Raw genomic sequence first — 26339 nt, 5'->3', positions numbered from 1 at the left:
CTGTCAGCGGCCCCTCTCTTCCACCCTCTCATTACCGCTGTAAGTCTCCGTAGGGAGAACATTATATTTGTTACATCAGCATCGTGTTCAGTGACGTCCAAAGTAGATTGGAACGGCGCTGCATCTTACTGCGTTGTGGCTTTAAATAAATCCTGAGCCTGTTCGGGGGTGGGTGGGTGGTTGGGGGTGGGTGGGTGGGGGACCTTTTTCATAACTTTCTGAACCACCCAGCAGACCGTGCGCGCGCACCTCTCGCCGCCGCTCTTTTCCGCTCGTAAATCGAGAGAGAGAGAGAAAGGGGAGCGAAAGAGACGGGGTGATGCAGGCAGAGTGGGACGAGGCCCTCGACAGCCCGGCACGCGGCTGCTGCCCACGGTTTTGTCTCGAGGATGGGACGGGTGGAAATTTCCCATCGGCAAAAGAGGCGGCGGAGGAGGAGGATGAGGAGGGGAAAGAGACATTGTTAGTATGGGTTTCACGCAGTTACATAACCCTCGTCTTTGGCATACCTCTCTGGACGATGGCATTTGAAAAATACCGTGGGGATACGTCAAGTAATAGAATTGTTTGTCTATGTTTAATAGCTCGAGTGTCATTAAGTTAGTGTTCAGGAATTAAACACACTCTGTGACTTTGCATTGCTCTGGAAATCACAATGCTGTCATTTAGCTAATGTGACTATAAACGCACCAAAAGAGACAATGTAATTGCACCTGATGAGCTTTGTACCTATTTTCCGAATCAAGGAGGAAACATATGACACTTATGAAACTATTAAATCGCTTTGCTATGCTGTAAACTATTTCAAACTGTGCCTTCTGTTTGCTGAATACCGGACGTGTTTAGTTGGTTTACGTACAAGACGCGAACCTGAGCGCGTGCCACTGCGTTCGAGTTGACCGAATAACGCGTTATCTCCGCACGCCCCTCGCACACCTTTTTGAAAATTGCAATCGTCTGCCAGTCATTGATCACCCTGATGTGTTTCCTTCCAAAACCCCTGCTTAGGAAGGAGGTACAGATGGGTGCTATCCCCAAGCTGAAGCTGTCTGATTTCAGCGTCGTCAGAACCCTCGGCGTAGGAACGTACGGCCACGTGGAGCTGGTGAGTCTTACGTTGCAAACGGACAATTGCTTTTTTAACTTATTGTACGGGAGAACAGCGCTCTCATCCCCCGTGATAACAATACTGCGAATCCATTTTCTGCGCGGGGTTAGTAACGAATCTGCCGCTGCTTGTGCGCGGGAGGGAAACATTTTTTTTCGGTCGATCGTAGTCATTTCTTTTCACTGGACTGTTCTTGTCGGCGAATTGGACTCCGTTTCCGCAACGACTTGGGTAAAGCTGCCCCGATCGTCGCTAGTCATAGACGTGGGTAGCAGGAGTTTTCACGGGCCTTGCAGCTCCCATTGGCTATAGGAGTCGTGGGCAATAGGGTAGCAGAGAAGAGGAGTTCCCTTGTAGGTTTTGATAGAATTGCTAATCTTGATTTAAAGCTTTCGTGACTGCAGGGATTCATATTCTTGGTTCTTTCGGTATTTTATTGTTTCCCTTCTACGTGACTTTACCGAAAGAACCAAGGATATAATTGCTAATCTACCAAGCTGCCAATCGTTTTACTCTTCATTACCCCTGCTTACATTTGTTATCCGTGGTCCAAGTCTACCCCTCATGTCCTTTATTGACGTAGCTATTTATACAAGTAACGTTCTCTATTGAACATCTAGAATATACATTTACATTACCGTATGGAATTACTTTTAATGTGGGTAAAGTCATGAACGCACTTCCTTGTGCGGCTATGTAAGTAAACCAGCGGTTATACATGTGATTGGGGCACCCGTTGAATATTACATTGCATCTATTGAGTATGCCAGAGCGTGCCGCATTTGAGTATGCTGTATTTTATCAATCATTTCAATGTGGCTGTCAGAAATATCATTTCTGGACCCCTGTCAGCAGAAGATCAATTGATATTCCAGAACAGCTACGTCAATAATGCCTCTCTTACCCAGGAAGAGATGGTATTTATTCATGCTCGTTATGCAGCATTCAACGGTGAAGGTATTGACAAACTTGACTTGCCAAATCAAGCATTGACTCTGCAATGTTTCCCGCGGCATTTAGTGTAGAGCTGACACATTTTCCGCAGGAGAACAAACCCGGGCATATTTCTCCGTCAGCCTCCGTCTCTATCAAAACTACACTGCAAGTAATACTGTAAAGTTTAACCCAATCCCGCGACCAGATCTTGGCACGTATCAATACAGACGCCAATTCTCACACTCGCTGGGTCAAAACCAGACAGAGGTGGGCGAGCCTTACCGAGTGGCTGGCAATAGAGCACTAAACCTCACCCATTCCATTCCACCCAGTGGGTGAGATAATGTGAAAGCAATTCCCATCGTGCGAATTTAGGCAAAAAAGAAGTAACCACGATCAGTATTCACTGTGCGCTGTGCAGGGACAGCAGCAACCGTAAAGATGCACGCAACGCAACGTAATGTTGGTTTTCTGTAATAATAATACGAATATACGCTTGCTATAAAGAGGAATACGACACTGCATACACCACTGCAAATGTAAAGTTAGTGATCTGACATGCAAACGAACTTAACGGGCAAATTAAAAATTTCACCAATGTCTGATTTTGACTTATAATTAAAAATGTAACAATAATTTATAATCGGTGTTGTGAGTGGTTCGTAAAAAGTTGCCCGAACGGACCGACGACAAATCTGCGACGTAGCGGTCTTCAATTGCATGCAATATGCACATCACCTGCCATGCGATGGAACGTTGCTGCCATAGCGACGGACGTGGGCGGATGGTTTAGAGCAGTGGTTCTCAACCGGGGGGACGCGCCGGACCCCTGAGGGTACGTGCCAATGTCCCAGGGGGTGAACGTGAGATGATTTATAATTGTGTGAAATTATATCATACATGCGAGTCATAGGTAAATAGTCATGTATGACGCTGCCAATATAAAACTGCGATAAAATCCATACGGTAACCGGTAACGCAAAAACCTTCCTACACAATGTGGTTTCCAAGAGTAACCAGCGAGAACGAATAAATGACGCCGTGCTTGCAGAGGCGTGTGTTGATTTTTGTATTCGCTTGCGGTTACTAGCTAGTTAGGATACCTAACAGCGTGGACAATTGGTTAAAATATTGATGTTCATTATTCATACATGTATTTTTCAGAACCACGTTGGGTCAGGCAAGGTCAGGCAAGGGGGGGGGGGGGGTAACTCGGTTGAAACAAAATTTAATAAGAGATACAGTAGCCCAACAAAAAAAGGATTGAGAACCAATTGGCGTAGAGAGCTAATTAATACATTGTCAGTGCCGTCAGCTGGGACAATGGAGGAGCTTGGATGTGGGACTGCACAGAAGAATATCATCGTACCCAGTTTGGTTTTCACTTAATTCAGTATAATTGCAGCTCTGATGCCTAATAAAATATTCAATGGAAAAAAAACCTCTTATAATAGTTTTGCATCACACTAGGATCCATATCAAATAGAGAGGGGGAGGGGACCTTGCCTCTACACATCTGGAAGTTCCCCAGCGTTGATTCAAGCGAGCCTGACTGCTGATGAGACACTGCGTTTGCATGTGTTTAGCCAATTAAACAACTTTAGACACCCAAGAAGGCAGTATGGCTGATGGGATACCTACACAAAACACGTGTATTTTTACGTGGAGGGACAGACATGGGAAGGAGGAATTCCCCTGCTTTATTATTTTGTTGTTGAAATTCCCACGTATAACTGATACCGTTTGATGATTCTGTATTGCCAATAAGAGATGGGTTCCAAACATACCGTGCGCAAAAGTGAGATAAATTCATAATTATTATTTAGAATTATCAATCTATCCATGAAAATATTGCTCTTTTTGAAAATATTCCTTCCCATTGGTTTTCTGGGACATGGAACAGCTTTGTTTAATATACAGTATATATAAAAAATCATACGGACTTTCAATGTTCCTTAGAGATTGTTAGTCGGGCAGTGCACCCACATTATAATGGCAGCAGTCGCAGGATCCGAGAATTGGCGACCACGAGATCGCGTGCGGTCAGGCGGCCAGCGGAGTGGGGCACCATTGCGGGATTGGAGAGCGGTCATTCGAGAATGCGGTGTCGGGAGCTCACAACTGCCACCAGCAAGCAGCAGTCAGGGTGATTGATGAATGCCGCGATCAGTTGCCTCGATATCACTCTTCTATCGCTACTACCAGATCCCGTGCACTTCGCTCGTTGATTCCTCCAACCCACGTTGAGGACTCGGTCTCTTCGAATGACTGTTTCGTCTCATCCTGTACAACAGTGTGTTCAAGCACCGCACTGCAGGTCACGACAACTCACTCACTTACTCACTCACACACTCACTCACCCACTTACCACATTGCAGGTCACCTCACTTCTCTTTCTGCTTCTTACTCACCCACCCACCCACTTACCACATTGCAGGTCACGACAACTCACTCACTTACTCACTCACTCACACACTCACTCACCCACTTACCACATTGCAGGTCACGACAACTCATTCACTTACTCACTCACTCACCCACTTACCACATTGCAGGTCACCTCACTTCTCTTTCTCCTTCTTACTCACACACACACACTCACTCACCTACTTACCACATTGCAGGTCACGACAACTCACTCACTCACTCACACACTCACTCACTTACCACATTGCAGGTCACGACAACTCACTCACTTACTCACTCACACACTCACTCACCCACCCACCCACTTACCACGTTGCAGGTCATGACAACTCACTCACTTACTCACTCACACACTCACCCACCCACTCACCACATTGCAGGTCACCTCACTTCTCTTTCTGCTTCTTACTCACTCACACACTCACTCACTCACCCACTTACCACATTGCAGGTCACGACAACTCACTTACTCACTCACACACTCACTCACTCACCCGCTTACCACATTGCAGGTCACGACAACTCACTCACTTACTCACTCACTCACACACTCACTCACTCACCCACTTACCACATTGCAGGTCACGACAACTCACTCACTTACTCACACACTCACTCACCCACTTACCACATTGCAGGTCACCTCACTTCTCTTTCTGCTTCTTCCCTCGCACTGCTTCCACTTTAGAGTTCCTCCTCCCAACATCGTCTCTTTTCCCAAGCTCAAGAAACGTGTTTACACTCTTACCTATTCAAACTTTGATCGTGCTGTTTTTTTTTGCTAGCCGCTCGATGATTGAGTCTGTTTGGCCTGTGCTCATCACCTTGGTGAAAACAAATATTAAAATGCAACCCTGCGTGTAGAATCTGCGTGGCCTCGTGGCGTATATATGCCCCTCGTTCAACCTTAATGGTCACCTGGGGCACATACCCTGACAAGGTTTCCGTTAGAGTGGCTGTAGCAGCTTGGGGCAGCTGTCTCATGGTCCTGGCTGGCCAGCATCACTGAGGTTATATTGCTGGAGAAGTCCTCAGCTTGTGTAAAGCCATGAAGGAGATTGACTATTTGGAAATAGGCGCATCCATCGGGCTGGGGAATGAGTCAATAATCATATAATAAGGAGCGCCACGGTGCAGGCAAGTTGTTAACTACCTCGCCTGGTGTACATGAGGTCGTGGGTTTGATCCCGACACAGAGGCATGTATATTTGGAGTTTGCGTGCCTTTCTCCCTGTGGTCCCGTGGATTTTTCTCCGGGTCCTCTGGTTTTTCTCTCCACATCTATAAACATGTGTTTAGATTATTTGGCTGCTAAAAAATTGCCACGTGATAAGTCACTTCGTTGGGCTGTAATTTGTAGACATTTTGCGTCTGTAAAAGAGTTATATAGCTCAGTTGGCCTTAGCTGGTAAAATAAATTTTTAACAAAATTTATAATTTAATAATGACGATGCTCACCTGATCCATGTTTCTTTTTGGGGTAGTCCACGTAATGCAAAAAATATTGTCATTAACCCCTCCACCACCCGCCAAGATTGTCACCATCACAAAAAAATATGATTTATACGTCCCAATGAATTGTTCAAATGATGACCAATGCCTACGTTCTAAGTTCACGCCACACCTGATTGGTGGGAGGGCAATTCGTAAAAAAAAGGTTGTGAAGACGTTTTATTGTCAATTGTTCAACGTACTTTGTGTTACTGTACCGGGCAGTTGCTATACACGTACGGAGTACGATGGCACTACGTCTGTTGTCACAACACTCTCTGTGTAACATTGCAATCGATGTTTATCGCAACATAGCGGCCGTGCCGTGACAAGCGTCTAAAACCAAATATCGCAATGGTTCCCCCAACGAACGCAACGACTGTTTTGATGGTACGATCTTATTGATCGTGTCAAAATCGCGGATTGCGTGACAGCAAAAAAATAGACAAAGGTTAACCGTGTATAATGAGGCAGCTGTTGAGGGTTCAAAAGCAGGGGCGTCCATTAGTAGAGGAATTAGTAGAGCCACTCTCAGGGTTGGTGTTGTCTAAGTCCGGCTGAAAAGCAAAGCCCTGCCCAAGAAGGCGACCCCTCGGGATTTTCCTCGCACGCACGGCACCGTCGCTAAACGCTTGAGGTCTGCATGTGGTGGAAGGGACGACGCTTCGTCACACCGGCAACGCCTCACAGCGATCACGCGCGTTGGACACCGTCACTTTCCACGACGGTTCCCGTATCTCACGCTGCGATGTCTGCGCAGGGGGGGACATGGTGTTGTGGACGCAACGACTTTTACATTTCTATCTCCGGAATGAGCCCTGCTGCAAGGTTCATCTGGAGATTTCCAATTTGCAAAAAAATACATGAAAGCAGGACAAGGCCAGTGTTGAACGACGGCTGAGACAATGTCGGTCAGATGTCTAAAACTTAATAATAACCTGCGGAGAATGAGTAACAACGTAAATAAGCAGACAATGCACCCCCTTCACACATCTGTCCCTCCACGTAAAAAAAAGGAATTTTTACACATCCCATAAGCCACACGGCCTTCTGGGATGCCATAATTTCACCAGTGTTGGTTCAACACAAGAACATTCTGCCTATAAACATCTGGCAATTCACCAGCATTCGTTCAAGCAAGGCTGACTCCACTAATGAGACACCGAATGTTGAAACCGGTCCAGAGTTCGCTTGTGTTGAAAAAATGCACTGCTAAGAAGGCCGTGTGGCTGCTGGGATGTGTAAAAAATAGTTTTGTTTCCGCAGAGGGACACACATGGGAAGGCGGCGTAATGTGTACTTATTTATTATGTTGTTACCCAAGGACACGTTGAGATAACAGATAAGCAGAACCATTGACTCCTTATTCATCGTGTAGTCATGGGACCAACTGGGTCCACAGCGTAGACAACGGAGACATGCAATGCTGCATTTGGAAAAGTGTTTCGTGCGGAATAGAATAGTGATACATAAAATTATCTTTCAAGTTAATATAGGCATATTTAAACGTATTAATATTATATATTTTTTTCTAAGATTATAGGCAATTTCATATTTAATAAGATAAATTTTAGGGTTATTATAGCTATTACTGGTAGACTAAAGCAAGCTGAAGACTGTTAAGTTTAATAGATTTAATTCCTCAACAATGTAATTTGCTGAGTAGGTAGAGGTGGTATGGTTATTTTATTAATTTGTAGGAAAATTATTCCCTGTGGATTGTCTACTAGGCTATGCCTATTGAAAGTATTTCGGAGTATGTTTGTGTTGTGTACATTATGGGAAGGTCTCTTGTTTAGAAATTTGTGGACTGCCGATTTATTTTAAGTCAATATCGCAAGTATGTCTGGCAACTTTAAAGTACAGTAGTGACTTATTTAAAGTACCGTATTCTGTTTTGTTTCTGTTGCATACAATTTTTATTTTAAAACACCGATATAACCATTGTTTGGTGTGAATACAAATGCTTTATCAAGAATACAAAATGCAATGTAAACATTGTATTGGTGGTGTAAATTTGGAAATTCTGATTGCTACGGTAAAAAGTTACAATAATTTTACGTGATATGAGATTGGTGTAATATCTCGTGGCGTACCACGTATTTGTTCAGATGATGGCGAGGGGTTGGTTTTGTAAATGACTACGTGGTATGTATTTACGTGGTATGTGGTGTGTCGGAGGTCGTTACAGTATAAGCAATGACATAAAGCAACACATTAATTCAGTCAGCTCGACGCACATCACACCCGGCCAAGATACTGGCCCATTGGAGCAGTTTGAATGTCGTTAATAGATTTAAAATGTTTGCCAAGAATATATTTTTAAGGTTCTGTGCTTCGTCTGCGCTGGCTACACGAGATTGCATAATGGCATTCGTGGGAGGGCGTATCGGGATGATTTTGCATGCAGACGCTGTATTTTGCAATCGGGCCCCCCCTATGTAACCTGTGTAGCTTTTATGCCCCCCCCCCCGCCCGTGTTCAGCCTCTAAGGGCACTGTGATTTTTTTGTGGCCCTTGTTTGAGAAACTATGGGCGACCTCGTGCCGTTCTTCAGTTTACAATGAACACATTCAATACTGTAAATCAGAGTGATCTCCTGCTGCTCAAATCTCGTGTTTATCATTCAGCAGCTTTGTCAAGCGACAAAGCTGCTGAATGGAGCTGGCAAAGGAATCACCCCCAGTGAGGAGCTCGCATCTGGCCCCAATTTCAAATGGCTCACATGGTGGAGCCTAAACAGACTGAAGAGAGTTGGTTTTGGCAGATGGGGTGGGGGGTGGGGGGGAGGCTTCTACACAACCGAAACATGTGATTGGTCAGAGGAAGCAAACCATGGATCATCTCCTGAGATGCCCTGCAGTACCACAATGCACTCCTCAATATTTGGAAATGCCCACACCAGAACCGGTGACCTGTGCAGAATACTTGGAAAATACCATACAGGTTGGACAGGAGACGTGAGGAAGAAGCCCTGAGCCAGTGGTGGAAATTCCGCAGTCCTATGGCAGAGGCGAGTCTCGGCATAGGGCAGCCAATGTTGACTGTCCCACAAATGTATACTGAAGCTATTGACCACGGAGGGAGGGATGGTGATGATGGGCGGAGTTGCGAGTCGCTCGTAGCGAGCCGCTCGTATATACTGCTGTGCCCAGCCAGATTCCATTTAAAAAAACAAAAACACAAAGAATATTTTCGCACATTTCAGCTGCTGTGACAAACACTCGTGACTATGGCACAAGCTCTAGATTCTCCTCCTTGTTCTTTATTAGAGGCTTATTGATGCTCTTTCAGAAGCGCAGTAGTTCCTCGATGTCCAGTTTTAGGGAATTGTTTTTGTTCTCTGACTGTGAGAGTCGCAGGACATTTTTTTACACCGTCACCATTGGGACATTGAAGAAACCAACAACAAATAATAATAATATAAAAATCAGTTAATAGTTTGCTTAACATTTCCATCACTCTCAAGGTGTTAGTTTTAGACTGAAGTATCATGGAGAAGACGGACTAGATAGCGATACAACATTAATCAACAACACCAAACACGTACGTACATCCCGACAACAACGTATGTCCACATACTGAATAACCACTTATCGTTATGTAACCTCGGGTCGCCACCTTTTCCGCAGTCCTCCGTCAACCTTTTCCACAGTCCTCAGTCAACCTAGGTCTGTCGAAACTGTGCACAATGCCACCGTGGCCACGGTACATTCCAACGGAAATACAAATCATCAATTTTAAATACAAATCAAAGTCAACACATATGCCAATTCCCGGTCTGTCCGGTTCAACCGATCCGGTGGCGACCTTCACCTTAAACGAGCAACACTGCTTAAAATCCACTTAGTAATTCCCGATGGGCTTCAAAAGGGAAACTATTTTAAGATAAACTGAGTAGTCATACTTGGCAGCTGAGGGTACATGGCAGCGTGCCTTGCATGATATTATGATGTGTTTTCCATTAGTGCCGTGGGCTTGAGCTATATAGTTTAGGAAACAAATGTTTAACGTTCATGTTAAGTTTCACATTTATTCGACTTCTTATTTACAAAAAAAGTTAATTATTTAAGCTCGTAAAATATATTCCCGTCGCGATTTTATTTAGGATTGTCACCTGTTTAAAATTAATCAGACCAAATGAAATTACTACTGTTATTCTGAGTGTTTACGTGTTAACCGGGTCTCGTGAACTGTTGAGACTGTTACATAACCGCGGCTGTATACAATTTAATTATTCAAATACAAAGCTTGAAAGACGCCAAAATGCTGGAGAGGAGCAGTCGGACGGCCGGTGTCTATTTGTTCAAATGAGCGCTTTCGCGTAACCCAGCATCACATCGCATCATCGCCGTTGCGACCCTGGCGGTCACAACGTGGCCACCTCCGGTGGCCCCTGGCCCCATTCGGCCACAAAGTCTCTCGCGGCGACGGCTCCTGGCGCTTGCGAGGAGAATTCCCGGAACGTCGCGCCGCAGAAGCCACCGGGCGCAGAAACAAGAAGAAGAAGGAGAAGGCGGGCGCGGCGAGGGGCTCCTGTGCTGGATGGCGCTTACCACTAAACGCCAAATGTTATGATATTCTTGCGCGTGGCAGCAATATGTTCGGGAGCTAAATGCCAACGGCGAGGTCTGCGAGCCACGAGAGGGCTTCAGGAGAGAGTTCGTGAAGTTTTGCCGTTCCTCCTCCTCCGTTGAAGGAGCGCAGACCACAGTGGGTTTACTCTGTGGTCCATAGCTTGGGTTGCATGGCCACAATCGCACGACTGTGGCCTTGTCTTTAATTTTACTTTTTATGAAGGAGATGGGCACATCGGTCTGTTGATGTTCTGATGCGGTTGATGATTCCACCATCGGTGTTTCGGTCTCGAATTAGGTGTTTGTGTTGTATGTCTTAGTCGTTCCCCTCTATTGGGCAGCGTTGTTTGTACGCATCTTGAACATCTTTCACACCGCATGAAGGCTAAGCGTGTTAATCGGAGGTGCGGGGAAACGACAACAAACTAAACACAAAAAGCATTTCCAAAGAAATTAGTTTTCAATCTAGATTTAAAAGTGCCATAGCTCCAGTGTCTTCCTAATTTCGGAAGGAAGAGCGTTTCAGTCGGCCGCAGAAGGCAGAGCAGAAGCGGCCGTCTGGGAGAGATTCTATGATGGTGACAGCAGCGCGATCCCAGAAGGGGGATTGTGGATCTTGAGTCGGCGGCGAGGAACATCGTTGAGGTCTTCTGTGAGGAGTTTGGTTGTCAACGCCAAATAAACACGGACGCTGCTGCTGCTGCTGCTGCGACAAAGCGCGCGCAGCCTTCGGGCTGTGCCGGCCCGAGTCTCTGGACAGATGCAGGCAGAGGCTGCGTCTCATCACAGGTACAGCTGCTGTCGCTTCGCGATAACATTAATAATGGTGATGGTTGTGACAACAATGTGACATTATCGTCATAACCATTCAGCGCCGTCCATACGAATCACAACGCTGCTGTAGACTTTGTAACGCGCAGTGTTTTGCACGGAAGGCACAGGGGAGGGGAGGTTGGGGGGGAACCACAGACGAGCCGAAAAAGCAGCCAGAGCCGGCGCCACCAACAAATGCCCAAGATCTGTTGTCCTATATCGGGATCTGTGACGCAGATGTCGCCCCAGTGGCGCAGCGACCAAATATAAACAAGCCTCCGTCTCACGAAGGAGATGCCCTTCGTCATTCAGGTGCCAGATGGATTTGGCATCGCAGGGCCACGAGGGATGGCAACGGCACGGGGAGGCATTCATCCAGCAGTCTATTGATCATGGTCGACGATGATTTAACGAGGTGTAAAACCCACTTGAGACCCATTGATTCGTGTTTACCGTTCAGTCACGCGAGAGTCCGCTGAGACGATGACTTGTTGACGGTGGCAAATAAATTGTAACGCCACATTCCGACGCACGTATTATTTCCATCCTTCAGTTAAGCAAGTGTAAGCCCAATGAGGTTAATTCATTTTGTGTGTGTGTACTTTATGGAACCGTCGGAGAGCCTAATGAGAGCGAGATAATCTCTTCACGTCGTTTATTGTAACCATGACGCCCCAGTGCCGTTCTTGGCTGACGAGGTAACCCCGGGGCCTGTGACCGGATCGCCCAGAACGCGGCCGATCTCTTAGGATCTCAGGAGCTAAGCACGGATGATGAGTCTGGACGGTGCGTCCGAGGTGCCTGCGGCGAGCCACGTTTTAGGCCGTGCCGCATAATCCACTGCTGCACTTTCTTTCAACAGACTGACCAGCGCGGTGAGGTATGGCCAAACAACTCACACGACCCGCGCAGGGTGTTAGAGGAGACCCTCATCATCCAGCAGTGGATTGACAAATTGGGACGTGCTTGGTCTTCTTTAACGGAGAAGTCGTTAAGATTACTCACGTAGTGTGTTAATGGCCTCCACTTAGCTGTGACACTCTGCTGCTGCCTGGATCGAGTGGGAAGTAATTAGAGTGGCGGATTCTCAAGAGAAGCGCTCCCGGCACGCGTGTGTGGGGGGGTTCCTCGGGCTCCGAAAACAGTCGCACTCTCTGAGGGCCGTTTCACTGAGCAACGCCGCTCGGCCGGTTACCAGCGCCCCACTCACTGCTCCCCCCCACTCCCTGCTCCCACAACTCCCCCCCACTCCCCCGCTCCCCTCTCCCACTCCCTGCCCCCCCACTCCCTACTTCCCCCCACTCCTTGCTCCTCCCACTCCCCCTCACTCCCCCACTCCCCCTTCCCCACTCCCCCCCACTCGCTGCTCTTCCCAACTCGACTTTCTCCCTGCTCCCCCCACTCCATGTTCCCACCACTCCCTGATCCCCCCAACTTCCTGCCCCCCCCCACGTCTTGCTCCCCCCACTCCCTGCTCCCCCCACTCGCTGACCCCCCCCCCCACTTCCTGCTCCCCCACTCCCCACTCCCCGCTCTCCCTCATTCCCCCTCCCCCCCACCCCCCCACTCCCTGCTCCCCCCGCCACTCCCTGCTCCCCCCCATTCCGCGCTCTCCCCCACTCCCTGCTCCCCCTCCTCCCCCCTCCACCACTCCCTGCTCCCCACCACTCCATGTTCCCGCCACCCCCCCCCCCTCTCCGCATCCCCCCCACTCCCTGCTCCCCCTCCTCCCCCCCTCCATTCTCTACTCCCCACCACTCCCTGCTCCCCCACTCCCCCGACTCTCTGCTTCCCCCCCACTCCCCGCCCCCCCCTACTCTCCCCTCTTTCACTCTCTACTCCCCCCCCACTCCTCCTCACTCTCCCACTCCCTGTTCTCCCCAACGCCACTTTCTCCCTGCTCCCCCCACTCCATGTTCCCGCCACCCCCCACTCCCTGCCCCCCCCCACTCCCTTCTCCCCCCCCCACTCCCTTCTCCCCCACTCCCCCCTCCCCCCACTCCCTCCTCTCCCACTCCCCCCTCCCCCCACTCCCTGAGCAGTCGCACGCCGTGCGCAGGTTGCACACCCAGTGCCACACACCGTGACACCAACGAGTGAACGAGTATTAATCACGGTGTACGATGCATGTACAATATTGGTGATGAAACAGTGGAAACTATTGTGAAGTGGTTTGGCTAATAATAAGCGATGAAGCCGAAACAGATACATGCGCAGTTGCGCACGAGAATAATTTACGGACCGCTGTCAATCCGCTAATTGATGAAGGCCTTCCTTCGTGATCGGGGTCATCCGTCCATGTTTGTATGTTGAAGTTATTTCGCACCGTACGTCGCTAACCGTGGCAATCGGAGGTGCGGTGGAAGGACAACAAACTAAACACGTAAATAAGTTATAAAGAAATTAGTTTTCAATCGAGATTTAAAAGTGCACAGCTCCAGTGGCTTCCGAATGTCGGAAGGAAGAGCGTTCCAGACGGTCGCAGAAGCGCATGTGAAAGCGCGCGATGGGGTGACCACCGTCTTTGTTTGAAGCTTAGCCAAAAGCCGCTGCGAGGATGAACAGACTTATGGTTTAGGGTTGTTGAAGGTTAGAACGAGGGCTGATTGGGATATCGCTCGCGGCTGATGTTCCTGCCGTGGTCATGAATGGAACGTAGGTCGCAGGGTTCATAGTGTGGCACGCTAATTATTTACCGCACAACAATTCTCCCTACGATAGAGATAGTCACCTCTGCGTGCGTATCGTACACATGCAGTACGGGCATTAAAGATGTGAACGTGAATGCGTTGTCCAGGCGATTTACAAAAATAAATAAAAAATCCACATAAATGTATGTATATCCTGAAAACAAACGATCAGCGGAGAGCAGATACACGTGGGTAACGGAGTACACCGGTTTTTACTCAATTATAATGTTCTCAAAATTTTATATTCGACAAGGGTTCAAGTGCTACAAGGTGCAGATGTAAAACGTGGGTTAACGATCCTTACAAAGACAGGAGCAGTTAGAGAAATCTTCAGTAATACAACACAGTCAAAACCTTTGCTTTGTCAACATTTTGTTTTCATCCCTATACCGGCATCGCAGAGAACACAGTCCAGAATGGAGCACAGAGGAGCTCCTCTTTGAACATCTTGCAGCGGTAGCAGCGGCAGCAGCAGGAGCAGCAGCTGCTGACTCAAGTCCGTAAGCCAGAGAAAGCACACGCCTCTTATTTGGGTCGCCCCAAGGAATTCAGACTGCTGCTTATTAAATGATGTTGCTGCTGTTGGCAAGGGCGTTTAGACTGCATATTATTTTGTGCCTGTTTTTATTTTGAGTTGTGTTCCCATCACAGTTTGTCTGCGCGCTGTAAGAATTGCTGCCGATATGTAATGCGATCTGTGCCTGGTCACACACGCACCTCTCTCTTCTGACTCATTGCAAAACCTGCCACGTGACGGCCACATTTCCCCATCGTTTTATGAACGCATTCGTTGTGCGCACAGTCGATGCGTTGACCACGGTGGGAACATCTTTCAGCAGGTTCCTTCGGTTTGTGTTTTTGTTGACAAAATGTGGTTGATAGAGTTGGCCACGTTCGCACCCTTTCCCTGGAATTATGCCGTTCAACGTGTCACTTAAAATCGTGAGAAAAGTGATTTCAGACAACACGTGAGTTAAGCTCTTGTTGATTCGCACTAAATTCCAATGACCCTAAACATGACAGCATAACATACGCATCTCACCGTCCTCTCTGCCTTGTATGAATTCACCATCCCTGAAGGTATTGTGTTCTTATTCGTTAGTTATCTATTTTTTACGTAACCGCACGAGTGGGCCGCCACCGTAACGGAGGCTCTGACCGGTTGTGCTGGAGGTCAACGCACGGTGGTGAGTGACACTCTTGACAGCTGGAGGGTTTTACCCTTCCGGCTTTTCAGAGGCTCCACACGGGACCGCGGGCCCCACAGACCCTTGCCTCCAAGACTTTTGGGTTCGGCCCATTCAAGGAGATGTTCGCTCATCTCTCGGACATCTCTACTCGTGGTGTCTGTGAACCAATTCTGTAAAAGTGGAAGGTTGTTATAAACGGTGTGTCGCAAAAGAGGCTGCGCGGCTGATGAGATGTGTACATAAAATTACCTTTCACGTATATGTGAGTTTCCATTCAGCTGCTTTCAAAGAATTTCGCGTACCAAAAATCTGATGGAGAGTTCACACACAGGCGTCGGGTTAGGGTGCCAAACATGCTCGTGAGTTTGTGTGGATGGATGCCAGGCCCTCTCGGCACCTTGGACATTGCACCTCAAGGGATTTTCCAGGTGAAATATTTTAAATGAAGTCTATTGATCCACAACCCAGGGTGCCATTGACTCAATTGCGCACAGTGGAGGAAAGTTTCGGCATCGTTGCTGCATTGCAACCCGCGTTGGGTCGTTCCGAGCGATGGAGCGATGGGCTAATTGAGCAGCAGAATGGACCCTGCATTAAATTACAAAAAAACCTAAGTCATTCTACCAAACAAAAAAAGCGTTTGAATACTGGCCAGATAGCTACGTGAATTGAAACACACATCTCAATGGATAAGTAACCAGAAACTGCCAATTGAATCTCTTAAATGTCGTTACGATGTGCGTTTGTTTTATGATCCTCTTTCTGGCGCTGCAATTCCAGCCATGCGCGGATTCTACACGAAACATTCGTCCCCCAGTTCACCTTCTGTTGTCACCTTCGGAGGTTGAAACTCGGATGTTTTATTTAACATCGTTGAATACCATTTAACACATTCACTGGTATGCTTATCTGTCTGTGGGGGATACTTAATTTGCAAGCGGTACGCTGTCAGAATTTTCTGCTGTGCACTTCTGTGGAGAACGAACACCGTGCCCCTCGGGCCCCGGAATGTGTCCTTATTATAACTTTGTGTACAGGGGCCACCTGTTTGTAGCCGTTATACCCGAGTCGGTTTGGATGTTTTCTATCACAGTACAAAAAAAATCCACGAAGCAAGAAAAAAAATAAAATTACTTTAAACACGGGGAGCATAAAAGCGGTGTATGTAACACACAGAGTGTGCTTCCTGGAGGAATTGTATTAATCTGATAAACAACAGCTTAACACTGCGTGTGGAAGAGTTGATGTCCTCATAGACCTCTACATTCGTGTGTCTCAACGTTTGTGCAATATTCTCAGTGGCGCTGATGCAAACTGTAAACATATTCCCATGCAGGTTCAATTGAAGAACACAGGAACCCAGTATTTTGCCATGAAGATTGTGAAAAAACAGGAAATAAAGAAGAACAGCCACGAGGAGTACATCCATTTGGAGAAAGAAATTATGCACCACTCGCTCAGCAACTTCATCGTCAAGTAAGATTTACGATGTGCCCCAGCGTGCCCGCTGAACACACTTAGGATTTGTTTTGAATTCAGATTGAAATAGTCGAATTCATCTCGTCCATGGCTGTTGTTATTCACGGAATCAGTGGGCTCCTTGAAAAGCCAGATGTGTCAGTGGTCCCGTCGCTCTTTTGCCTGCCGCGACAAGCATCATTTTCCCGAGCTCATTGCGGAACGGCTTCCAATCACCACGCACATTTTGCGTAGTTATGAGGGTCGCGCCACGGTTACCTGTGGGTTAGTGCGCGATGGTGTAGCGGTTAGTGCACTGCGCTACGAATCCAGCGACTCGAGTTCGATTTCCACTTACGGCCAACACCAGTGACAATAATTATCTGAACTGGTCCTGAGCCTCCCCTAGGTCAACATCGTACGAACCGCTACTTCTACTTCTGCTGATACTATTAGTGTTGCCGTGCGTGCTGCTGATACTACTGCTGCTGATACATATCGGCTGCTACTGCCACACAAGCCACCTCAGTCAACAGCGGTGGTTCTCAAACGATTTTGGCCCGCGGAACACACTCAGCCGATGCAAACATTTCAGCAGACCATCCCAGCCCTCCCGGTGACAAAACGCATTCACGTGTCTCTCAATGCCAGTAATACAAAATGATTCATATTACCGGAAACAAAAACATGTTTTTTTACGCAGCTGTAAGGTTTTTTTTGGGGGGGGGGGAGGGTGGGGGGGGCGTTAAGATCTTAGGGTTAGGGTAGTTTACTCAGGAGAGTTTACCTAAATTAATTTGTATTAAATATCATGAGTAAAATATTAATTAATGTCCATAATACATTTGTTTTGGTTTAGATTGCTTAAGTATAAATGTGTGAATTTCGATTTAAAGCTTTCGTGACTGCAATGATTCATCTTCTTTGGTTCTTTCGGTAAAGTCACGTAGAATGATAATAAAATAATAAATTGATAAAATAAAATAACATTATTATTATTGTGTTATTTTATTTTATCAATTTATTATTTTATTATCATTCTACGTGACTTTACCGAAAGAACCAAAGAAGATATAAATGTGTGGTTAAACCCGCCACCACCCGACACAGCCAATTAGTCATGTGTGTCACGTAAACAACACAAAAAAAACGTTTAGAATGGATAATATTGGTCACGAAAACCTACGTGTTCAACGAATTTTTGTCCGAAACCAAAGGTATAAGCGTTGTCATTATTGTCCGGATCAACCCGCATTTCCCACGGCCCACCTGGAGGACCATCGCGGCCCACTGGTGGTCCATGAACCACACACTTTGAGGACCGCTGCTCTACAGCAAGTGGTTAGTACAGAGCCGCAGTCGGTGATAATTGCTGCCGCGCTCGCTGGTAGCCATCCAGCTACAATCCCACTGCCAGTTCACTGGTCGCCCGTGTGGGCGACGGACACCGGGTGAAGAGGGGAGGGCAAATCGAGCGACAACCGGTGGCGCAGTCGGGTTACTACTTTGGCCAATTTTCAAAAGTACACAAAATGACACTTGGCATCATCTCACAAAATAATACCACAACTCAAAGAACAGTTTGTTGACTTTCCACAATAATGATGAGTTTGGCCACGATGTGGTGTGATGTATCCGGTGTCAGGTTGTACTGCACTTTCCAAGACATGGAATGCTTGTATCTGCTCATGGAAGCCGGCCTCGGTGGAGAGCTGTGGGACATCTTGCAGGAGCGGTGGGTTCCTCGCACTGTTAGTGTTATGAACGTGAACGCACACACATGCTGCCGCGGGTACCTTGCAGAGTCAGACAGCATTACGAACGTTTGTGGGCACTTAGGCATTGCCGAGAAAGTTTTTGAAATCCGCACAGCTGCCTTTCCAAATATTCAGACAAACCGCAACGCGCCGATTGTACCATACACTTTGTTCCAAGAAACTAGATTCCAATTTGTTTTTGCAAATGCAAGTTACAGTTGTTATTTGTCTGCGGAAATGCGTTTAACCTATAACTGGGTTACTACTTTGGCCAATTTACAAAAGTACACAAAATGACACTTGGCATCATCTCACAAAATAATACCACAACTCATAGAATAGTTGTTGACGTTCCACAATAAATACAAATTCCATAATGAGTTTGGCCACGGTATTTTATTGGTCTCAGATAATGAATTTAATAGTAGTATGAGAGCCAACAGAAACATTTGAGATAATTCCCATCTGGATGGTTAATTTCTGGGAGCGATATAAAACTCTTGTACCCAACTGAAATATTAATATAATGCATTGGCAGTAGTGCACAAACGCATGGAATAATCACGCAAAAATCACCATTCTGAATGAGCACTTGCCTCAAAACAAAAGCAATATATAAAAGTGTGTGTGTGAAGAATATAGGGTCATTACACACGCTGTTTGCCTGTTGTACATTTAGTAATAGGTTTTACCCTTTTAACTGGTACAAAAACTGACACCTTTATTCAAGGCATCATGTTTGCAATAACCACAACACAAGCAGTCAAAATGCAAACAAAAGAGACAACTCTGATAATAATATGCACTGTCCTTGAATTTGATTGGTCCACACCCGAGACGGCTTTTCTTAGAGCCTAGTCTCAACTGGTGTTGGACCAGATGGAGACTAGGCTCTAAGAAAAGCCGTTTCGGGTGTGGACCAATCAAATTCAAGGACAGTGCATATTATTATTATCAGAGTTGTCTCTTTTGTTTGCATTTTGACTGCTTGTGTTGTGGTTATTGCAAACATGATGCCTTGAATAAAGGTGTCACTTTTTGTGGCAGTTAAAAGGGCAAAACCTATTACTATATCTTGTTACTGGCAAAGGAGGCATCATAATGTTGTACATTTGTCATCAAGCAATGCTACTGACGAACGTGGCGCATTTCTATACTCTTTGGTTCTTTCGGTAAAGTCACGTAGGTAAAAATATTAAATAAAGTTAATCAAATCATTGCAGTCACGAAAACTTCAAATCTAGAAGTGGCGCCTTTCCTTCGTTCATCGATAACACTGTGGCCTTGAAAGGAAAATAAAGTAATATACGATAACGCGACGTTTCAGGCAACGGTCCTTTGCCAGAGCACAGTGTCGTTGCTGAGCACGAGTTGTTGTTGGCTTTGCTTGAGCACATCTGCCAACATAGCAGCAGCCACAGCAAAACCTATCACATTTAAGGACACTCTTTTAAATATAAAGCTGATAGGTAGTGTTCATGCGTTTGTGTTCTCCCTCTCCTTGCTGCAGGGGTAGGTTTGATGAGCAGACCGCTCGCTTCTACATGGCGTGCGTCCTGGAAGCACTTTCTTACCTGCACTCAGAAGGGATCGTCTATCGTGACCTGAAGCCAGAAAATATTGTTTTGGATCACAAGGGCTATGCCAAGCTGGTAACAATCACACCGACCTGAACGGGTTGATTTTATTTTATTATTCGCACAAAAAAAGCCTGTCGAAGACAAACATTGCAAATAAAATAAAGGTAAAAAGGTGCACAGATGAGGTTTGGAAACCCAAGAGGGCTTATATGAAAAGCACACTCACAAAAAGAACAATGTACATACAAAACATAATATAGTTTTTTTGGGTTAGATCGCGAAAAATACAAATGTGTCGTTAAACCCGCCACCACCCGACAAAGCCAATTAGTAAGGGTTGTCACGTAAACAGAACATGCCAATTCGTTACTAGTACAGCACACCGGTGTGTTGGAGAGCAAATCCACAACATTTACAATCTGAGTACGATGTTTCACCAGTAATTACAACCGGCATCATCAGACAGACAGCCAGATTTGTGGCGAAAGCCTCCTGTTTCGTTCTTTAAATAGAGGAATTGATGTGATGACGTCACTTGTGAGCCCTTCACGTGCGAATGGGGGAATTAATGCATATACATTACAATGGGTATCCATGACCGGTTGGGTTATTCATACGGTAATCAATATAAATTATGTACGCACATCATGCGCGCACATTTTTCTTGGACATCCTGTCGTTTGTGTGCACTAAAATAGCAGTACCTGTTTATTGTTTGCGCATAGGTAATCTCCGTTGATGCATGATGATCTATATCGGCACGCATTTAAACAATGTATTATTTGATGATTCACTTCCAAGCAGCACTACGTCTGTCGCTATCCGAACGGTTAAAATTGTTTTTGTTTCTCTCAATTTCGATAGATTATCTAATTAGTCTTGGCCAGTAGTAATTAGTTTTGCACATAACTTCAACATTATCAAAATTAATTTATTGTCCTTGTTGGCACGCGTGTTCTGCCACTGCTGACAGTTGTATTTAGGAGTATTTAATATTCCTTTGGTGTCCTTTTAGTCTCATGCTGATCATTTGCCCTGTCTGCCCAACATAGCATTTGCCACAAGTGCAGTTAATCCGGGACACACCTTCTGTTGATAGCTTTGGTAATACATCTTCAGTACCAGATATTAGTTTCTATATTTTATGTAGCGTGCAAAACAGGAGAATCTACACAAATATGGCAGTCCGCCGGATGATGCTCGTTGTAATTACTGGCGAAACGTCGTACCCAGATTATAAATGTTGTGGATTTGCGCTCCAACACACCGGTGTGCTGTATTTTGCATGTTCTATTTACGTGACAAACCTTACTAATTGGCTGTGTCGGGTGGTGGAGGATTTAACGACACATTCATATTTACGTGATCAAACAAAAAAAAACCGATATTATGGATGATATTGGTCGCGAAAACCTACGTGTCAAACTATATGCAACACAGATTGTTCAATCAATTAAAACAGCATACTAATTACAATCAAACGTGTTCAACTCAGTGTTAAAAAATACACGTTTGTTTTTGTGTGCACATGTGTGCTTATGTGTGTGTGTGAGTGTGTGTGGGAGTTGGACTACATGGAGGAGACTACTGGGTAGTTTGGCTCATCAGGCTATCTCGCAGTCTATTCTTGAAGTTGTTGAAGGATGATGGTATTTTGGCAATGTGAAGATAGGCATTTCAGAGTACGGAACCTCTGTATCTGATAGTGAATTGACTGTGCGTGGTGCGGCAGTGGAGGGGGGGGGGGGTGAAAGTTATCGGAGTGTCTTGTGTTTCGGCACGATGTCTCGGAGGTATGTGTACTCATAGATAAAGCTGCATATTTGGAGTATATTATTGTTGTAGATGGACATGATATTGAGTTTATTAAACATATGGGCAGATATGGAGCCAAGTAGTATCATTTTAATTTCTAGCATGCGTCTCACAAATGTGCGACGTTTTTTTGTAAACACAGTTTCTCAGCACAGGTCCCACAATATCCAAAATGTCAAAACGGCCAGTGACAAACAGCACGGGTTAAAGTTGTAAGAAATAAGAGCACCACGTTTTTCTTGAATTGAACAAGGTAATTATAAGAGCTGGAGGGGGGGGGGCGACGATGGGAGGGATTCCAAAGTTTCAGTTTTCAGTTTCATTTATTAGGTACTAGCTGTACTACCCGGCTTCGCCCGGGACTTGGATCCATCACGCCCGGCCGCTTTTGTCTCCCCAGTGGCGATGTTCACACACCACAGAAGTTACTCGTTTGAGGCTGAGTCGACCTAGGGGATGCCCAGAAGCGATTGAAATAATCGTCATCGGTGGTGGCCGTGAGCGGGAATTGAACTCGGGTCGCCGGGTTCGTAGCGCGGCGCGTTAACCACTACACCACAATGCGTTACGCGTCCACGTGCGCGGGACACGTGACAGATCTGACGTCACAGCTCACTTGCGGTACAAAAAATAAATGCATTATTGAGCTCCCCCTCACCCCAAAAACACACACAAAAGTGTATTTTTATAATTTTTGCATGGTGTACAGTCTGGAAAGTACCCACATGGCAAATTTCCAGTTTGTTGCATGTCGGGAAGTACGGTAAACAGAAGTGGAGCAGTGGGAGATACAAAGCAGAAAGAGAAGCGTTGTGACCTGGGGTGTGGTGAGTGGCTGAGTGTTGTCGTGATCTGCGGTGTGGCGAGTGGGTGAGTGGCTGAGTGTTGTCGTGACCTGCGGTGTGGTGAGTGGGTGAGTGGCTGAGTGTTACCGTGACCTGCGGCGTGGTGAGTGTCTGAGTGTTCCCGTGACCTGCAGTGTGGTGAGTGGGTGAGTGGCTGAGTGTTGTCGTGACCTGCGGTGTGGTGAGTGGGTGAGTGGCTGAGTGTTGTCGTCACCTGCGGTGTGGTGAGTGGGTGAGTGGCTGAGTGTTACCGTGACCTGCAGTGTGGTGAGTGTCTGAGTGTTGTCGTGACCTGCGGTGTGGTGAGTGGGTGAGTGGCTGAGTGTTGTCGTGACCTGCGGTGTGGCGAGTGGGTGAGTGTCTGAGTGTTGTCGTGACCTGAGGTGTGGGTTGTACATAGTTGGGATGAGACTAAACAGTCAGTCTCGGCAGAAGTCTCAACGCGGGTGGAGGAATCAACGGGAACAGTAACCACGGTAATAGCTCTAGAAGAGCGATAAGGAGGTGACTGGGGTGAATTCGTGAGTGCTGGATCATCAACCTGACTGTTTTATGTTAAATCTTATCTCTTTATGGCTGCATTAGATCGACCACGACTTACAGTATTTTAAGCTGGGATGGTATTTTAAGCTGGGATGGTAATTGTACACGTGCATAATTTATATTTTCACATAGCCCATATTTGATTTTTGGGTGAGGTACAGTGGCACATGGATTACCCGTGGTAATTAGAGGGCCATCCGTGGGTTAGGGAAAACCCGTAAACACTTCGCAGCCCAAATCAGGCAAGAGATTCAAACACACGGAACGGGGCACACGGATGGCATAGACCCGGATAAGCGAGATGTCCACCAACTTAATCGTTACAACTGTGTTGTCTGCAACAAAAATATGAATGTGATCAAAAGTGGCCGTCAGCCACGGAGCAGGTGCGTACACCACAGTGGTCACAATGTAAATGTGGAAGTTCTGGTGTGTGGCGGCGGCACGCGCATAGGGGCACCTTGCCACCACTGCGTAACCTAATGCCGGGACCATGCGCACGTGCAGTGTCGCGTGCTTTCAGATGCGCTTTTGCGGCCGTCTGGAACGTTCTTCCATTCCAATATTAGGAAGCCACTTGAGCTTTGAAATTGAGACTGAAAACGCATTTCTTTAGCACTGCTTTTTGTGTTTAGTTTATTGTCCTTCCCCTGTACCTTCGATTAGTATTGATGGCCACGTACGGTAAATAAAATAAGTGAAACATACATACATTGTGTTTGCTGTCACACGAATTAAGCTGTGTCCTGGACATGATGTGAAAAAATGGACTGTTGTGACATCTCGTTACGCAGATAGACTTTGGATTTTCAAAGCGATTGCTGTTTGGAGAAAGGACCTTTACCCTTTGCGGAACACCAGAGTACATGGCTCCGGAAGTGATTCTCGGCGAGGGACACGATGTTTCTGCTGACTATTGGTCTCTGGGAGTCCTCATTTATGAGCTGCTAACAGGCAGGTAATGTCTCTCAGGCACGTTGTATGTAAATACGAACAATTTATGGTCGTTCGTCAATCCACTACTGGAGTACACGCTTCCATGATTCATATGTCCAATGCCCTACTCCATTGTTTATGAAGCTGCACGATGATGAATAATCTCTGCACGTGAATACAAGTTGCTGTGTAATTTCTCTTACACGCCCGAGACACATGTTTTACGACTCGATGTGATGTGGGCGTTTCTACTCGTGCCACATTGTAGCCATCACCAGGCCCACCAGTGGATGAATGCCTCCCCACACCGTGTCAGTCATGGGAGTTGTTTGACCATACTTCACCAGGCTGGTCAGTGTGGGGGTGAGGTTTACACATGTATTGAACTATATTTAGCCGTAGGAATGCATTTCATAATTTAGTCTCCATAGATTGAAAAAAAAACAATTTCTTTAGAATTGCTTTTTGTTTCATTTATTGTCCTTCACCCGCACCTCAGATTAGCACGGTTGGTTACGAACGGTGCAAGAGAAGTTTAACATACATACGTTTGATGACAATTGACGAATTGAATGCGCAATAAGAAAACATGCGAGAAAGACAACAGCAGAGCAATTATTCTCTGAATACAGAGCTCGGAGTGGGCGCAAGGGACACAAAGCTATGCGCGTCTACATGGCGGAGGGCACGGGGCACCAGCAACGAGGAGGTGCGGAGATCTGGCGGAGGGCAGGGGGTGCCGGTAGTGAGGAAGTGCAGTGGTGCCTCCGGCCATGACGACGTCTCGAGCTTGATCTTGAAACTCGTATGTTCACAGCCCTCTCTTCAAGAGTGAGGACACGGTCCGGACGTACAGTCTTATACTGCAAGGGATCTCCTTTGCCATGTTGCAGGGTAAAGTAAGCAACCGGGCAGAGAACCTCATCCGAAGTTTGTGCAGGTGAGAAATTGTGTCAACGGCTTGGTCACGTATTGTGTGCTAAATGTAGGCAGGATGTAATGGCCAGCTCAAAAAATTGAAGTGAACCGGAGCGACTTTATTTAGAAGTAACAAATATAAGGGAATAAAATAAAATATTTCAACGCCTATATTTACATGTTAACATCCACACGGTACTTATCGTTTGAATCCAGAATGCATGGATATAATGGATTAAATAACATAATTTCACCAAGACCGTACTCGCTAATAAACGTGATCCCGCACTGCCGCGCGTTTGGCCTGCAACTATTCTTCCGCAGAGTTCGATACTAATCCTTCACCCAGTCCCACGCTTTATCACTAACTAGTTCTTAACCAGTCCTAACTACCACAGGTCACAAGCGAGTCTTCATCACTCTCCCACCGAAGCGCCACTTGTAGCCTCTCCTCTGAATGCCATTACTTATGTCTACCTTCTGAGTTTATTTCTTCAGGACCTGCCTTTTCAGAACCTGCGTGCTTTTTATTTGATATGTATTCAGGAAATATGACTGCCCGGTGACCTTGTTGTTCAGCTATACTTTAATTGCTACATTAACTCTGCCTGTGAACGACGCTGTCCAGGGTCGATCCTCTGCAGAGACTCGGGAGCCAGGGAGATGGGTTGGAAGCGGTGCGCACTCACAGGTCACGAGCTCTTCTGCATTGTTTGTATCATTTGCACTAGGAACGTGTGCACGCTTAGTTCGGTATCAAGCCATAGGCTAGATGTCCTGCTCGAATGAGCATTGAGGAGGTGCTCAGCTTCTGTTGACAAGCTGAGCACCAGTGGTGGAAATTCCTCAATTTTCCAATGATGGGGGCGAGTATACCCATAGGCCAACCAATGTTGACGTCCACCAGAAAGTGGAATATATTTTATCGACCCCAGAGAGATGATAGGCTGAGTCAACCCCCAACCAGGACTCGCAACTTTCCGATTGTGAGTGGTCGCTCTCCCGCTGCGCCACCTGGCCGGTTATCGACGTTATACCTCCGGAATTTCAAAGTCTTACATCACCCGAGGGTCTCTCCTTTTCTCAATCTCTCTTCTGCCACTTAGCATGGCCAGCATTTATAATCGCGTCTATGTTAATGGCACTCTCCATTGACTCTGCACACCCCTCTATGATAAGTCACTTTTCATTCGCATGTGTTGATTTGAATGTACCTGTTTGCTTACAAAAGTTGTTATTCAAACTGCGCCCCTGT

The 26339-nt window shown here is 46.5% G+C and overlaps 1 protein-coding gene across 1 annotated transcript; it reads left to right on the top strand.

The window, feature by feature from the left end:
- Positions 1–230: 230 nt before the first annotated feature.
- Positions 231–26339, top strand: LOC116940203 (cGMP-dependent protein kinase 1-like). The gene is made up of 8 exons (XM_076065609.1): positions 231–462; positions 1009–1105; positions 16569–16708; positions 18336–18425; positions 19958–20099; positions 24025–24188; positions 24984–25106; positions 25713–26339. The coding sequence occupies exons 1-8, from the start codon at positions 320–322 to the stop codon at positions 25813–25815; spliced, it is 1002 nt and encodes a 333-aa protein (XP_075921724.1). The 5' UTR covers positions 231–319; the 3' UTR covers positions 25816–26339.

Source organism: Petromyzon marinus, chromosome 8, assembly GCF_048934315.1.
Source record: "Petromyzon marinus isolate PM22_M1 ecotype Great Lakes invasive population chromosome 8, UKy_Petmar_22M1.pri1.0, whole genome shotgun sequence".
In the NCBI taxonomy this organism is placed as follows: Eukaryota; Metazoa; Chordata; class Hyperoartia; order Petromyzontiformes; family Petromyzontidae; genus Petromyzon; species Petromyzon marinus.
Note: the sequence above shows the minus strand (reverse complement) of the source record. Positions and strands in the feature narration are given on the sequence as shown.

What these genes read in the sequence shown, in the direction of transcription:
- LOC116940203 (XM_076065609.1), top strand. Translation starts at nt 320, where the DNA reads ATGCAGGCAGAGTGGGACGAGGCCCTCGACAGCCCGGCACGCGGCTGC. An exon ending in TGGGACATCTTGCAGGAGCG is followed by an intron (nt 18,426 to 19,957) that starts GTGGGTTCCTCG and finishes TCCTTGCTGCAG; the next exon opens with GGGTAGGTTTGATGAGCAGA. An exon ending in TATGAGCTGCTAACAGGCAG is followed by an intron (nt 24,189 to 24,983) that starts GTAATGTCTCTC and finishes GTATGTTCACAG; the next exon opens with CCCTCTCTTCAAGAGTGAGG.